Source organism: Lampetra fluviatilis, unplaced genomic scaffold (assembly GCF_964198595.1).
Source record: "Lampetra fluviatilis unplaced genomic scaffold, kcLamFluv1.1 SCAFFOLD_448, whole genome shotgun sequence".
NCBI classification, from domain to species: domain Eukaryota; kingdom Metazoa; phylum Chordata; class Hyperoartia; order Petromyzontiformes; family Petromyzontidae; genus Lampetra; species Lampetra fluviatilis.
The window spans coordinates 1-17500 of NW_027620662.1; the positions used below are offsets into that span (position 1 = coordinate 1).

Genomic DNA, 17500 nt, shown 5'->3' on the forward strand with positions numbered 1-17500 from the left:
TATCATCACCAGCTCACCCATGTACATGCCACTCATCATCTTCTCAAAGCTGGGGGAGATACACAGAGAGAGACAGATAGATACATCATCATCATCATCATCACTATCATCATCATCATCATCACTGTCATCATCACTATCATCATCATCATCACTATCACCACCAGCTCACCCATGTACATGCCACTCATCATCTTCTCAAAGCTGGGGGAGATACACACAAAGAGAGAGACAGATAGATACATCACTATCATCATCACTATCATCATCATCATCATCATCACTGTCATCATCACTATCATCACTATCATCATCACTATCATCATCACTATCATCATCATCATCACTATCATCACCAGCTCACCCATGTACATGCCACTCATCATCTTCTCAAAGCTGGGGGAGATACACACAGAGAAAGACAGATAGATACATCACTATCATCATCATCACTATCATCATCATCACTATCATCATCATCACTATCAACATCATCACTATCATCACTATCATCATCATCATCACTATCATCATCATCACTATCATCATCATCATCACTATCATCATCATCATCACTACTATCACCAGCTCGCCACCACCACCTGCACATCCACTACCTCCACTGCCACTTCCACCACCACCACCACCACCACCACCGCCACCACCACCACCACCTGCTCCTCCATCTCCACCACCACCAACACCTTCACATCCACCTCCACCATCACCACCACCACCTGCTCCTCCACCACCGCCACCACCACCACCACCTCCACCACCACCACCACCTCCACCTCCACCACCTTCACATCCACCGCCACCATCACCATCACCACCACCACCTGCTCCTTCACCTTCACCACCACCACCACCTCCTCCACCACCACCACTTCCACCACCACCACCACCACCACCGCCGCCACCACCACCACCACCACCTGCTCCTTCACCTCCACCACTAACATCACCACCACCACCACCTCCACCACCACCTCCACCACCTTCATCACCATCACCACCACCACCTGCTCCTTCACCTCCACCACCACCACCACCTCCTCCACCACCACCACTTCCACCACCACCACCACCACCGCCACCACCACCACCACCACTTCCACCACCACCACCACTGCCACCGCCACCACCACCACCACCACCTGCTCCTTCACCTCCACCACCAACATCACCACCACCACCACCACCTCCACCTCCACCACCACCGCCAACACCTTCACATCCACCGCCACCACGACCGACCACCACCACCGAGAAGCGGGTGTGTGTATTTGGGGGGGGGAGGGGGGGGTGGGGGAGTGGGTCCACTCCACAGTGCCGGGGCCGGGAGCCGTACGTTTGTTTCCCCGGGTTGAGCGAGCCGGCGTCTACGGCGCGGTCGAACTCCGTGCGGATTTCGTCCAGAGCTCCATCGTCCCCGAACCCGCCCCACTCCGTGTTGATGCACATGCGGCCCTCATCTCCCTCCACCAGCTCCACGTTGCTCATCTCCTCCATGTAGCACGCATTGCTGCCCGTGCCTGGCGCCGTCAACGTCATCAACAACATCACCAACATCGCCACCGTCATCATCGACAAGATCGCCATCATCAACAAGATCGCCATCATCAACATCGCCACCAACATTATCATCAACATCGCCATCAACATTATCATCAACATCGCCACCAACATTATCATCAACATCGCCACCAACATTATCATCAACATCGCCACCAACGTCATCAACATTGCCATCATCATCATCATCATCACCGCCATTATCATCATCAACATCATCACCATCACCGCGCACACAGACTGGGACTCGGGCTCAGAGTCAAGATTTGGCCTAGTTCCAGGCCTGGTGTGAGGCCTAGGGAGAGGCCTGGTGAGTTGCCTGGTGTGAGGCCTAGTCCCAGGCCTGGAGTGAGGCCTAGTGTGAGGCCTGGTACGGGGCCTGGTGTGGGGCCTAGTTCCAGGCCTGGTGTCAGGCCTAGTTCCAGGCCTGGTGTGGGGCCTAGTTCCAGGCCTGGTGTCAGGCCTAGTTCCAGGCCTGGAGTGAGGCCTAGTTCCAGGCCTGGTGTGAGGCCTAGTTCCAGGCCTGGTGTCAGGCCTAGTTCCAGGCCTGGTGTCAGGCCTAGTTCCAGGCCTGGTGTGGGGCCTAGTTCCAGGCCTGGTGTGGGGCCTAGTTCCAGGCCTGGTGTGGGGCCTAGTTCCAGGCCTGGTGTCAGGCCTAGTTCCAGGCCTGGTGTGAGGCCTAGTTCCAGGCCTGGTGTCAGGCCTAGTTCCAGGCCTGGTGTCAGGCCTAGTTCCAGGCCTGGTGTGGGGCCTAGTTCCAGGCCTGGTGTGGGGCCTAGTTCCAGGCCTGGTGTGGGGCCTAGTTCCAGGCCTGGTGTCAGGCCTAGTTCCAGGCCTGGAGTGAGGCCTAGTTCCAGGCCTGGTGTGAGGCCTGGTGAGAGGCCTAGTCCCAGACCTGGTACGGGGCCTGGTGCGAGGCCTAGAGTGAGGCCTTGTGTGCAGCCTGGTGAGTTGCCTGGTGTGAGGCCTGGAGTGAGGCCTAGTCCCAGGCCTGGTGAGAGGCCTGGTGTAGGCCCAGTCCCAGGCCTGGCACGGGGCCTGGTGTAGGCCGAGTACTCACCCTGTGAGTAGTCACCCAGGGACGAGTGCGAGTACTCACCCACGATGAGTCCGATCTCGCAGTTGGGGTCTTCGTAGCCGCACGTCATCATGGTGCCCACCGTGTCGTTCACCACAGCCACCACGTCCACGTCATAGTCCTGACGTACGCAGACCGCGGGAGAGACACGGGTCACCACCGCGACCCCTCTACACCCCGAGTCTCTACACCCCGAGTCTCTACTAGACCCTGAGTCTCTACTACACCCCGAGTCTCTACTACACCCCGAGTCTCTACTACACCCTGAGTCTCTACTACACCCTGAGTCTCTACTAGACCCTGAGTCTAGACCCTGAGTCTCTACTAGACCCTGAGTCTCTACTACACCCCGAGTCTCTACTACACCCTGAGTCTCTACTACACCCTGAGTCTCTACTACACCCTGAGTCTCTACTACACCCTGAGTCTCTACTAGACCCTGAGTCTCTACTACACCCTGAGTCTAGACCCTGAGTCTCTACTACACCCCGAGTCTCTACTACACCCTGAGTCTCTACTACACCCTGAGTCTCTACTAGACCCTGAGTCTCTACTAGACCCTGAGTCTCTACTACACCCTGAGTCTCTACTACACCCTGAGTCTCTACTACACCCTGAGTCTCTACGACACCCTGAGTCTCTACGACACCCTGAATCTCTACTACACCCTGAGTCTCTACTAGACCCTGAGTCTCTACTAGACCCTGAGTCTCTACGACACCCTGAGTCTCTACTAGACCCTGAGTCTCTACTAGACCCTGAGTCTCTACTAGACCCTGAGTCTCTACTAGACCCTGAGTCTCTACTACACCCTGAGTCTCTACTACACCCTGAGTCTCTACGACACCCTGAGTCTCTACGACACCCTGAGTCTCTACTACACCCTGAGTCTCTACTACACCCTGAGTCTCTACTAGACCCTGAGTCTCTACTACACCCTGAGTCTCTACTAGACCCTGAGTCTCAACTACACCCTGAGTCTCTACTACACCCTGAGTCTCTACTACACCCTGAGTCTCTACTACACTACCTGAGTCTCTACTACACCCTGAGTCTCTACTACACCCTGAGTCTCTACTAGACCCTGAGTCTCTACTACACCCTGAGTCTCTACTAGACCCTGAGTCTCTACTAGACCCTGAGTCTCTACTACACCCTGAGTCTCTACTAGACCCTGAGTCTCTACTAGACCCTGAGTCTCTACTACACCCTGAGTCTCTACTACACCCTGAGTCTCTACTACACCCTGAGTCTCTACTAGACCCTGAGTCTCTACTAGACCCTGAGTCTCTACTAGACCCTGAGTCTCTACTAGACCCTGAGTCTCTACTAGACCCTGAGTCTCTACTACACCCTGAGTCTCTACTAGACCCTGAGTCTCTACTACACCCTGAGTCTCTACTAGACCCTGAGTCTCTACTAGACCCTGAGTCTCTACTACACCCTGAGTCTCTACTACACCCTGAGTCTCTACTAGACCCTGAGTCTCTACTACACCCTGAGTCTCTACTAGACCCTGAGTCTCTACTACACCCTGAGTCTCTACTAGACCCTGAGTCTCTACTAGACCCTGAGTCTCTACTACACCCTGAGTCTCTACTAGACCCTGAGTCTCTACTAGACCCTGAGTCTCTACTACACCCTGAGTCTCTACTACACCCTGAGTCTCTACTACACCCTGAGTCTCTACTAGACCCTGAGTCTCTACTAGACCCTGAGTCTCTACTAGACCCTGAGTCTCTACTACACCCTGAGTCTCTACTACACCCTGAGTCTCTACTAGACCCTGAGTCTCTACTACACCCTGAGTCTCTACTACACCCTGAGTCTCTACTAGACCCTGAGTCTCTACTAGACCCTGAGTCTCTACTAGACCCTGAGTCTCTACTAGACCCTGAGTCTCTACTAGACCCTGAGTCTCTACTACACCCTGAGTCTCTACTACACCCTGAGTCTCTACTACACCCTGAGTCTCTACTACACCCTGAGTCTCTACTACACCCTGAGTCTCTACTAGACCCTGAGTCTCTACTACACCCTGAGTCTCTACTAGACCCTGAGTCTCTACTAGACCCTGAGTCTCTACTAGACCCTGAGTCTCTACTACACCCTGAGTCTCTACTACACCCTGAGTCTCTACTACACCCTGAGTCTCTACTAGACCCTGAGTCTCTACTAGACCCTGAGTCTCTACTAGACCCTGAGTCTCTACTAGACCCTGAGTCTCTACTACACCCTGAGTCTCTACTACACCCTGAGTCTCTACTACACCCTGAGTCTCTACTAGACCCTGAGTCTCTACTAGACCCTGAGTCTCTACTAGACCCTGAGTCTCTACTAGACCCTGAGTCTCTACTACACCCTGAGTCTCTACTACACCCTGAGTCTCTACTAGACCCTGAGTCTCTACTAGACCCTGAGTCTCTACTAGACCCTGAGTCTCTACTAGACCCTGAGTCTCTACTACACCCTGAGTCTCTACTACACCCTGAGTCTCTACTACACTACCTGAGTCTCTACTACACCCTGAGTCTCTACTACACCCTGAGTCTCTACTAGACCCTGAGTCTCTACTACACCCTGAGTCTCTACTAGACCCTGAGTCTCTACTACACCCTGAGTCTCTACTAGACCCTGAGTCTCTACTACACCCTGAGTCTCTACTAGACCCTGAGTCTCTACTAGACCCTGAGTCTCTACTAGACCCTGAGTCTCTACTACACCCTGAGTCTCTACTACACCCTGAGTCTCTACTACACCCTGAGTCTCTACTACACCCTGAGTCTCTACTAGACCCTGAGTCTCTACTAGACCCTGAGTCTCTACTAGACCCTGAGTCTCTACTAGACCCTGAGTCTCTACTACACCCTGAGTCTCTACTAGACCCTGAGTCTCTACTAGACCCTAAGTCTCTACTACACCCTGAGTCTCTACTAGACCCTGAGTCTCTACTACACCCTGAGTCTCTACTACACCCTGAGTCTCTACTACACCCTGAGTCTCTACTACACCCTGAGTCTCTACTACACTACCTGAGTCTCTACTACACCCTGAGTCTCTACTAGACCCTGAGTCTCTACTACACCCTGAGTCTCTACTAGACCCTGAGTCTCTACTACACCCTGAGTCTCTACTAGACCCTGAGTCTCTACTACACCCTGAGTCTCTACTAGACCCTGAGTCTCTACTAGACCCTGAGTCTCTACTAGACCCTGAGTCTCTACTACACCCTGAGTCTCTACTAGACCCTGAGTCTCTACTACACCCTGAGTCTCTACTACACCCTGAGTCTCTACTACACCCTGAGTCTCTACTAGACCCTGAGTCTCTACTACACCCTGAGTCTCTACTACACCCTGAGTCTCTACTACACCCTGAGTCTCTACTAGACCCTGAGTCTCTACTAGACCCTGAGTCTCTACTACACCCTGAGTCTCTACTACACTACCTGAGTCTCTACTACACCCTGAGTCTCTACTACACTACCTGAGTCTCTACTACACTACCTGAGTCTCTACTACACTACCTGAGTCTCTACTACACTACCTGAGTCTCTACTACACTACCTGAGTCTCTACTACACTACCTGAGTCTCTACTACACTACCTGAGTCTCTACTACACTACCTGAGTCTCTACTACACTACCTGAGTCTCTACTACACTACCTGAGTCTCTACTACACTACCTGAGTCTCTACTACACTACCTGAGTCTCTACTACACCCTGAGTCTCTACTACACTACCTGAGTCTCTACTACACCCTGAGTCTCTACTACACTACCTGAGTCTCTACTACACTACCTGAGTCTCTACTACACTACCTGAGTCTCTACTACACCCTGAGTCTCTACTACACTACCTGAGTCTCTACTACACCCTGAGTCTCTACTACACTACCTGAGTCTCTACTACACTACCTGAGTCTCTACTACACCCTGAGTCTCTACTAGACCCTGAGTCTCTACTAGACCCTGAGTCTCTACTTGACCCTGAGTCTCTACTACACCCTGAGTCTCTACTAGACCCTGAGTCTCTACTACACCCTGAGTCTCTACTAGACCCTGAGTCTCTACTAGACCCTGAGTCTCTACTAGACCCTGAGTCTCTACTACACCCTGAGTCTCTACTAGACCCTGAGTCTCTACTACACCCTGAGTCTCTACTACACCCTGAGTCTCTACTACACCCTGAGTCTCTACTAGACCCTGAGTCTCTACTACACCCTGAGTCTCTACTACACCCTGAGTCTCTACTAGACCCTGAGTCTCTACTAGACCCTGAGTCTCTACTACACCCTGAGTCTCTACTACACTACCTGAGTCTCTACTACACCCTGAGTCTCTACTACACTACCTGAGTCTCTACTACACTACCTGAGTCTCTACTACACTACCTGAGTCTCTACTACACTACCTGAGTCTCTACTACACTACCTGAGTCTCTACTACACTACCTGAGTCTCTACTACACTACCTGAGTCTCTACTACACTACCTGAGTCTCTACTACACTACCTGAGTCTCTACTACACTACCTGAGTCTCTACTACACTACCTGAGTCTCTACTACACTACCTGAGTCTCTACTACACCCTGAGTCTCTACTACACTACCTGAGTCTCTACTACACCCTGAGTCTCTACTACACTACCTGAGTCTCTACTACACTACCTGAGTCTCTACTACACTACCTGAGTCTCTACTACACCCTGAGTCTCTACTACACTACCTGAGTCTCTACTACACCCTGAGTCTCTACTACACTACCTGAGTCTCTACTACACTACCTGAGTCTCTACTACACTACCTGAGTCTCTACTACACCCCGAGTCTCTACTACACTATCTGAGTCTCTACTACACCCTGAGTCTCTACTACACTACCTGAGTCTCTACTACACTACCTGAGTCTCTACTACACTACCTGAGTCTCTACTACACCCTGAGTCTCTACTACACTACCTGAGTCTCTACTACACCCTGAGTCTCTACTACACTACCTGAGTCTCTACTACACTACCTGAGTCTCTACTACACTACCTGAGTCTCTACTACACCCCGAGTCTCTACTACACTACCTGAGTCTCTACTACACTACCTGAGTCTCTACTACACTACCTGAGTCTCTACTACACCCTGAGTCTCTACTACACTACCTGAGTCTCTACTACACTACCTGAGTCTCTACTACACTACCTGAGTCTCTACTACACCCTGAGTCTCTACTACACTACCTGAGTCTCTACTACACCCTGAGTCTCTACTACACTACCTGAGTCTCTACTACACTACCTGAGTCTCTACTACACTACCTGAGTCTCTACTACACCCTGAGTCTCTACTACACTACCTGAGTCTCTACTACACTACCTGAGTCTCTACTACACTACCTGAGTCTCTACTACACCCTGAGTCTCTACTACACTACCTGAGTCTCTACTACACTACCTGAGTCTCTACTACACTACCTGAGTCTCTACTACACCCTGAGTCTCTACTACACTACCTGAGTCTCTACTACACTACCTGAGTCTCTACTACACTACCTGAGTCTCTACTACACCCCGAGTCTCTACTACACTACCTGAGTCTCTACTACACTACCTGAGTCTCTACTACACTACCTGAGTCTCTACTACACTACCTGAGTCTCTACTACACTACCTGAGTCTCTAGTACTAGTACTAGGCGCTCACCCCGCGTCTCTTGATGGCCTCTCTCAGCAGCTGCACGACGTCTCTCCCCTCCACGCCGCTCGCGTTGAAGCCCTTGGTCCAGTTGATCAGCGTGCTCTGCAGACGCGTCAACAACAACAACAACAACGTCAACAACAACAGCAGCAGACACGTCAACAACAACAACAACAGCAGCAGACATGTCAACAACAACAGCAGCAGACACGTCAACAACAACAACAACAGCAGCGGACACGTCAACAACAACAACAACAGACACGTCAACAACAACAGCAGCAGACACGTCAACAACAACAACAACAACAGCGGACACGTCAACAACAACAACAGCAGACACGTCAACAACAACAACAACAGCAGCAGACACGTCAACAACAACAACAACAGCAGCAGACACGTCAACAACAACAACAACAGCAGACACGTCAACAACAACAACAACAGCAGCAGACACGTCAACAACAACAGCAGCAGACACGTCAACAACAACAGCAGCAGACACGTCAACAACAACAACAACCACGTCAACAACAACAACAACAACCACGTCAACAACAACAACAACAGCAGACACGTCAACAACAACAACAACAGCAGCAGACACGTCAACAACAACAGCAGCGGACACGTCAACAACAACAACAACCACGTCAACAACAACAACAACCACGTCAACAACAACAGCAGACACGTCAACAACAGCAGCGGACACGTCAACAACAACAACAACCACGTCAACAACAACAACAACCACGTCAACAAGAACAACAACCACGTCAACAACAACAACAACCACGTCAACAACAGCAACAACCACGTCAACAACAACAGCAGCAGACACGTCAACAACAACAACAACAACAGCGGACACGTCAACAACAACAACCACGTCAACAACAGCAGCAGACACGTCAACAACAACGTCAACAACAACAACAGCAGCAGACACGTCAACAACAACAACAACCACGTCAACAACCACGTCAACAACAACAACAGCAGCGGACACGTCAACAACAACAACAACCACGTCAACAACAACAACCACGTCAACAACAACAGCAGACACGTCAACAACAGCAGCGGACACGTCAACAACAACAACAACCACGTCAACAACAACAACCACGTCAACAACAACAGCAGACACGTCAACAACAGCAGCGGACACGTCAACAACAACAACAACCACGTCAACAACAACAACCACGTCAACAAGAACAAAAACCACGTCAACAACAACAACAACCACGTCAACAACAGCAACAACCACGTCAACAACAACAGCAGCAGACACGTCAACAACAACGTCAACAACAACAACAGCAGCAGACACATCAACAACAACAACAACCACGTCAACAACAACAACCACGTCAACAAGAACAAAAACCACGTCAACAACAACAACAACCACGTCAACAACAGCAACAACCACGTCAACAACAACAGCAGCAGACACGTCAACAACAACGTCAACAACAACAACAGCAGCAGACACATCAACAACAACAACAACCACGTCAACAACAACAACAACATCTAACAAAATGAGAAATAGATGCGAGGAGAGGGGGAGGAGGGAGTGAGGTGGTTGTTGTGTTGTGGTTGCTGTTGTTGTGCTGTTATGGTTGTTGTGGTTGTTGTTGTGATTGTTGTTGTTGTGGTTGTTGTGTCGTTGTTATGGTTGTTGTGTCGTGATTGATGTGGTTGTTGTTGTGGTTGCTGTTGTTGTGGTTGTTGTGTCTTTGTTATGGTTGTGGTTGTTGTTGTTGTTGCGATTGTCGTTGTTGTTGTTGTGATTGTTGTTGTTGTTGTGGTTGTTTTTGTGGTTGTTGTGTTGTGGTTGCTGTTGTTGTGTTGTTATGGTTGTTGTGGTTGTTGTGGTTGTTGTTGTTGTCGTTGTTGTGATTGTTGTGGTTGTTGTTGTGGTTGTTGTTGCGATTGTCGTTGTTGTCGTTGTTGTTGTTGTTGTGGTTGTTGTGGTTGTTGTTGCGATTGTCGTTGTTGTCGTTGTTGTTGTGGTTGTTGTGGTTGTTGTTGCGATTGTCGTTGTTGTCGTTGTTGTTGTTGTTGTGGTTGTTGTGGTTGTTGTTGCGATTGTCGTTGTTGTCGTTGTTGTTGTTGTTGTGGTTGTTGTGGTTGTTGTTGCGATTGTCGTTGTTGTCGTTGTTGTTGTTGTGGTTGTTGTGATTGTTGTTGTTGTTGTTGTGCCCACCTCATCAAGGCGGTTCTGCAGGCAGGGGAACGAGAAAGTGAACCCCAGCGGCAGCCGCTGCTCCTTCATGTGGAGGCCGCCAAGGAAGTCGGCCATGCAGCCAGCCACGTGATCAAAGAGCTGCACAGTGAGACACACAGTGAGTGTAGTGTAGTGTGTAGTGTAGTGTGTAGTGTAGTGTATAGTGTAGTGTATAGTGTAGTGTGTAGTGTAGTGTGTAGTGTAGTGTGTAGTGTAGTGTATAGTGTAGTGTAGTAGTGTAGTGTGTAGTGTAGTGTATAGTGTAGTGTATAGTGTAGTGTATAGTGTAGTGTATAGTGTAGTGTATAGTGTAGTGTATAGTGTAGTGTGTAGTGTAGTGTGTAGTGTAGTGTGTAGTGTAGTGTATAGTGTAGTGTAGTAGTGTAGTGTGTAGTGTATAGTGTAGTGTAGTAGTGTAGTGTGTAGTGTAGTGTATAGTGTATAGTGTAGTGTGTAGTGTATAGTGTAGTGTGTAGTGTAGTGTATAGTGTAGTGTATAGTGTAGTGTAGTGTGTAGTGTAGTGTATAGTGTAGTGTGTAGTGTGTAGTGTAGTGTGTAGTGTAATGTATAGTGTAGTGTATAGTGTAGTGTAGTGTGTAGTGTAGTGTATAGTGTAGTGTGTAGTGTGTAGTGTAGTGTGTAGTGTAGTGTAGTGTGTAGTGTAGTGTAGTGTGTAGTGTAGTGTATAGTGTAGTGTAGTGTGTAGTGTAGTGTAGTGTGTAGTGTAGTGTAGTGTGTAGTGTAGTGTATAGTGTAGTGTAGTGTGTAGTGTAGTGTAGTGTGTAGTGTAGTGTGTAGTGTAGTGTAGTGTGTAGTGTAGTGTGTAGTGTAGTGTAGTGTGTAGTGTAGTGTAGTGTGTAGTGTAGTGTGTAGTGTAGTGTGTAGTGTAGTGTATAGTGTAGTGTGTAGTGTGTAGTGTGTAGTGTAGTGTAGTGTGTAGTGTAGTGTAGTGTGTAGTGTAGTGTGTAGTGTAGTGTAGTGTGTAGTGTAGTGTAGTGTGTAGTGTAGTGTGTAGTGTAGTGTAGTGTGTAGTGTAGTGTATAGTGTAGTGTAGTGTGTAGTGTAGTGTAGTGTGTAGTGTAGTGTAGTGTGTAGTGTAGTGTATAGTGTAGTGTAGTGTGTAGTGTAGTGTAGTGTGTAGTGTAGTGTGTAGTGTAGTGTAGTGTGTAGTGTAGTGTGTAGTGTAGTGTAGTGTGTAGTGTAGTGTAGTGTGTAGTGTAGTGTGTAGTGTGTAGTGTAGTGTATAGTGTAGTGTGTAGTGTATAGTGTAGTGTATAGTGTAGTGTAGTGTGTAGTGTAGTGTGTAGTGTAGTGTGTAGTGTAGTGTATAGTGTAGTGTAGTGTGTAGTGTAGTGTGTAGTGTAGTGTGTAGTGTAGTGTATAGTGTAGTGTGTAGTGTATAGTGTAGTGTATAGTGTAGTGTAGTGTGTAGTGTGTAGTGTAGTGTAGTGTGTAGTGTAGTGTGTAGTGTAGTGTATAGTGTAGTGTGTAGTGTAGTGTGTAGTGTAGTGTATAGTGTAGTGTGTAGTGTAGTGTGTAGTGTAGTGTATAGTGTAGTGTATAGTGTAGTGTATAGTGTATAGTGTGTAGTGTATAGTGTAGTGTATAGTGTAGTGTATAGTGTATAGTGTGTAGTGTATAGTGTAGTGTATAGTGTAGTGTATAGTGTAGTGTATAGTGTATAGTGTGTAGTGTATAGTGTAGTGTATAGTGTAGTGTATAGTGTATAGTGTAGTGTATAGTGTAGTGTATAGTGTAGTGTATAGTGTAGTGTAGAGTGTAGTGTAGTGTGTAGTGTAGTGTGTAGTGTAGTGTGTAGTGTAGTGTGTAGTGTAGTGTGTAGTGTAGTGTGTAGTGTAGTGTATAGTGTAGTGTGTAGTGTAGTGTGTAGTGTATAGTGTAGTGTAGTAGTGTGTAGTGTATAGTGTAGTGTAGTGTATAGTGTAGTGTATAGTGTAGTGTGTAGTGTAGTGTGTAGTGTAGTGTGTAGTGTAGTGTGTAGTGTAGTGTGTAGTGTAGTGTAGTGTGTAGTGTAGTGTATAGTGTAGTGTAGAGTGTAGTGTGTAGTGTAGTGTGTAGTGTAGTGTATAGTGTAGTGTAGAGTGTAGTGTGTAGTGTAGTGTGTAGTGCAGCCAGCCACGTGATCAAAGAGCTGCACGGTGAGACACACAGTGAGTGTAGTAGTGTAGTGTGTAGTGTAGTGTGTAGTGTAGTGTATAGTGTAGTGTATAGTGTAGTGTGTAGTGTAGTGTGTAGTGTAGTGTGTAGTGTAGTGTATAGTGTAGTGTAGAGTGTAGTGTGTAGTGTAGTGTGTAGTGTAGTGTGTAGTGTAGTGTGTAGTGTAGTGTATAGTGTAGTGTAGAGTGTAGTGTGTAGTGTAGTGTGTAGTGTAGTGTATAGTGTAGTGTATAGTGTAGTGTGTAGTGTAGTGTGTAGTGTAGTGTATAGTGTAGTGTGTAGTGTAGTGTGTAGTGTAGTGTATAGTGTAGTGTGTAGTGTGTAGTGTAGTGTGTAGTGTAGTGTATAGTGTAGTGTATAGTGTAGTGTGTAGTGTAGTGTATAGTGTAGTGTATAGTGTAGTGTATAGTGTAGTGTGTAGTGTGTAGTGTAGTGTGTAGTGTAGTGTATAGTATAGTGTGTAGTGTAGTGTATAGTGTAGTGTATAGTGTAGTGTGTAGTGTAGTGTATAGTGTAGTGTATAGTGTAGTGTGTAGTGTGTAGTGTAGTGTGTAGTGTAGTGTATAGTATAGTGTGTAGTGTAGTGTATAGTGTAGTGTATAGTGTAGTGTGTAGTGTGTAGTGTAGTGTGTAGTGTAGTGTGTAGTGTGTAGTGTAGTGTATAATGTATAGTGTAGTGTGTAGTGTAGTGTGTAGTGTAGTGTGTAGTGTAGTGTATAATGTATAGTGTAGTGTGTAGTGTAGTGTATAGTGTAGTAGTGTGTAGTGTAGTGTGTAGTGTAGTGTGTAGTGTAGTGTGTAGTGTAGTGTGTAGTGTAGTGTGTAGTGTGTAGTGTAGTAGTGTAGTGTGTAGTGTAGTGTGTAGTGTAGTGTATAGTGTAGTGTAGTAGTGTAGTGTGTAGTGTAGTGTGTAGTGTAGTGTAGTGTGTAGTGTGTAGTGTAGTGTGTAGTGTAGTGTATAGTGTAGTGTGTAGTGTAGTAGTGTAGTGTGTAGTGTAGTGTGTAGTGTAGTGTGTAGTGTATAGTGTAGTGTAGTAGTGTAGTGTGTAGTGTAGTGTGTAGTGTAGTAGTGTAGTGTGTAGTGTAGTGTGTAGTGTATAGTGTAGTGTAGTAGTGTAGTGTGTAGTGTGTAGTGTAGTGTGTAGTGTATAGTGTAGTGTAGTAGTGTAGTGTGTAGTGTAGTGTGTAGTGTGTAGTGTAGTGTATAGTGTAGTGTAGTGTATAGTGTGTAGTGTGTAGTGTAGTGTGTAGTGTAGTAGTGTAGTGTGTAGTGTAGTGTGTAGTGTAGTGTGTAGTGTAGTGTGTAGTGTGTAGTGTAGTGTGTAGTGTAGTGTATAGTGTAGTGTATAGTGTAGTGTATAGTGTAGTGTGTAGTGTGTAGTGTGTAGTGTAGTGTGTAGTGTAGTGTGTAGTGTAGTGTGTAGTGTATAGTGTAGTGTAGTGTGTAGTGTGTAGTGTAGTGTGTAGTGTAGTGTGTAGTGTGTAGTGTAGTGTGTAGTGTAGTGTGTAGTGTAGTGTATAGTGTAGTGTAGTAGTGTGTAGTGTAGTGTGTAGTGTAGTGTGTAGTGTAGTGTGTAGTGTAGTGTGTAGTGTAGTGTGTAGTGTAGTGTAGTGTGTAGTGTGTAGTGTAGTGTAGTGTGTAGTGTGTAGTGTAGTGTGTAGTGTGTAGTGTAGTGTGTAGTGTGTAGTGTATAGTGTAGTGTAGTAGTGTGTAGTGTGTAGTGTGTAGTGTAGTGTGTAGTGTGTAGTGTAGTGTATAGTGTAGTGTATAGTGTAGTGTATAGTGTAGTGTATAGTGTAGTGTATAGTGTAGTGTATAGTGTAGTGTATAGTGTAGTGTGTAGTGTAGTGTGTAGTGTAGTGTGTAGTAGTGTAGTGTATAGTGTAGTATATAGTGTAGTGTGTAGTGTAGTGTGTAGTGTAGTGTGTAGTGTAGTGTAGTGTGTAGTGTAGTGTGTAGTGTAGTGTGTAGTGTAGTGTGTAGTGTAGTGTGTAGTGTGTAGTGTAGTGTATAGTGTAGTGTGTAGTGTAGTGTGTAGTGTAGTAGTGTATAGTGTAGTGTGTAGTGTATAGTGTGTAGTGTAGTGTGTAGTGTATAGTGTATAGTGTAGTGTGTAGTGTATAGTGTAGTGTGTAGTGTATAGTGTAGTGTATAGTGTAGTGTGTAGTGTATAGTGTAGTGTGTAGTGTATAGTGTAGTGTATAGTGTAGTGTGTAGTGTATAGTGTAGTGTATAGTGTAGTGTATAGTGTGTAGTGTGTAGTGTAGTGTGTAGTGTATAGTGTAGTGTGTAGTGTATAGTGTAGTGTGTAGTGTAGTGTGTAGTGTAGTGTGTAGTGTAGTGTGTAGTGTAGTGTATAGTGTAGTGTGTAGTGTAGTGTGTAGTGTAGTGTGTAGTGTAGTGTAGTAGTGTGTAGTGTAGTGTATAGTGTAGTGTATAGTGTAGTGTGTAGTGTATAGTGTAGTGTATAGTGTAGTGTATAGTGTAGTGTAGTGTGTAGTGTAGTGTGTAGTGTAGTGTAGTAGTGTGTAGTGTAGTGTGTAGTGTAGTGTATAGTGTAGTGTATAGTGTAGTGTGGTGTGTAGTGTAGTGTGTAGTGTAGTGTGTAGTGTAGTGTGTAGTGTAGTGTGTAGTGTATAGTGTAGTGTGTAGTGTAGTGTGTAGTGTAGTGTGTAGTGTAGTGTAGTAGTGTGTAGTGTAGTGTGTAGTGTAGTGTATAGTGTAGTGTATAGTGTAGTGTGGTGTGTAGTGTAGTGTGTAGTGTAGTGTATAGTGTAGTGTAGTGTGTAGTGTATAGTGTAGTGTAGTGTGTAGTGTAGTGTGTAGTGTAGTGTAGTAGTGTATAGTGTAGTGTGTAGTGTAGTGTGTAGTGTGTAGTGTAGTGTGTAGTGTAGTGTAGTGTAGTGTATAGTGTAGTGTAGTGTGTAGTGTAGTAGTGTAGTGTATAGTGTAGTAGTGTAGTGTGTAGTGTAGTGTAGTGTATAGTGTAGTGTAGCGTGTAGTGTATAGTGTAGTGTATAGTGTAGTAGTGTATAGTGTAGTGTGTATAGTGTAGTGTAGTGTGTAGTGTAGTGTGTAGTGTAGTGTATAGTGTAGTGTATAGTGTAGTGTATAGTGTGTAGTGTGTAGTGTAGCGTGTAGTGTATAGTGTAGTGTATAGTGTAGTGTATAGTGTGTAGCGTGTAGTGTATAGTGTAGTGTGTAGTGTAGTGTGTAGTGTAGTGTGTAGTGTAGTAGTGTATAGTGTAGTGTGTACTGTATAGTGTAGTGTGTAGTGTAGTGTATAGTGTATAGTGTAGTGTATAGTGTAGTGTATAGTGTAGTGTATAGTGTAGTGTAGTGTATAGTGTAGTGTATAGTGTAGTGTATAGTGTAGTGTGTAGTGTAGTGTGTAGTGTAGTGTGTAGTGTAGTGTAGTAGTGTGTAGTGTAGTGTGTAGTGTAGTGTATAGTGTAGTGTATAGTGTAGTGTGTAGTGTATAGTGTATAGTGTAGTGTATAGTGTAGTGTGTAGTGTAGTAGTGTATAGTGTAGTGTGTACTGTATAGTGTAGTGTGTAGTGTAGTGTATAGTGTATAGTGTAGTGTGTAGTGTAGTGTATAGTGTAGTGTGTAGTGTAGTGTATAGTGTAGTGTATAGTGTAGTGTATAGTGTAGTGTATAGTGTAGTGTATAGTGTAGTGTGTAGTGTATAGTGTAGTGTATAGTGTAGTGTATAGTGTAGTGTATAGTGTAGTGTAGTGTATAGTGTAGTGTATAGTGTAGTGTATAGTTTAGTGTATAGTTTAGTGTAGTAGTGTAGTGTAGCGTGTAGTGTATAGTGTAGCGTAGTGTAGTGTATAGTGTAGTGTATAGTGTAGTGTATAGTGTAGTGTATAGTGTATAGTGTAGTGTATAGTGTAGTGTCTCACCTGTCGTCCCGAGGCCTGCATGGCGTGCGTGGGTATGGGGTAGACTTGGCTCTGCATTTCCACGCGACGCTCACCGCCCTCCGGCACCGCCGACACACGAAGCACGCGGAAGTTCGTGCCGCCCAGATCCAGCGCCAGGAAGTCTCCACTCTCTGAGGGGGGCACGGAGTGGGGGGCACGGAGTGGGGGGCACGGGGGGGCACAGGGGGGGGCCACGGGGGGGGGCACGGGGGGGGGGAACGGGGGGGGGGAGCGGAAGATCAGAGGAAGAACGTGGTATTTGTTTGACTATGTTCGCTTGCTCACTCACTCGCTCACTCACCCACTCACCCACTCACCCACTCACCCACTCACTCACCCACTCACCCACCCACTCACTCACTCACCCACTCACTCACCCACCCACTCACTCACTCACTCACCCACTCACCCACCAACTCACTCACTCACCCACTCACCCACTCACTCACTCACTCACCCACTCACCCACTCACCCACTCACTCCCCCACCCACTCACCCACTCACCCACTCACCCACCCACTCACTCACTCACTCACCCACTCACTCACTCACCCACTCACTCACCCACTCACTCACTCACTCACCCACTCACTCACTCACTCACTCACTCACCCACTCACCCACTCACTCACTCACTCACCCACTCACCCACTCACCCACTCACTCCCCCACCCACTCACCCACTCACCCACTCACCCACCCACTCACTCACTCACTCACCCACTCACTCACTCACCCACTCACTCCCCCACCCACTCACCCACTCACCCACTCACCCACTCACCCACTCACCCACTCAC

General features: G+C 47.0%; 1 protein-coding gene across 1 annotated transcript in view; it reads right to left on the reverse strand.

The window, feature by feature from the left end:
- Positions 1-24: 24 nt before the first annotated feature.
- The window catches only part of LOC144954209 (hexokinase-2-like), a 21629-nt gene continuing 4153 nt past the window's right edge, over positions 25-17500 (reverse strand). Inside the window, exons 2-8 of the mRNA XM_078884763.1 lie at positions 16679-16830; positions 10569-10688; positions 8351-8446; positions 2678-2777; positions 1355-1538; positions 365-396; positions 25-204 (exon numbers count right to left, since the gene is read on the reverse strand). Of these exons, the coding sequence (XP_078740889.1) occupies positions 191-204; positions 365-396; positions 1355-1538; positions 2678-2777; positions 8351-8446; positions 10569-10688; positions 16679-16830 (698 nt within the window). The 3' untranslated portion in view covers positions 25-190. The remainder of the gene's footprint in view (positions 205-364; positions 397-1354; positions 1539-2677; positions 2778-8350; positions 8447-10568; positions 10689-16678; positions 16831-17500) is intronic.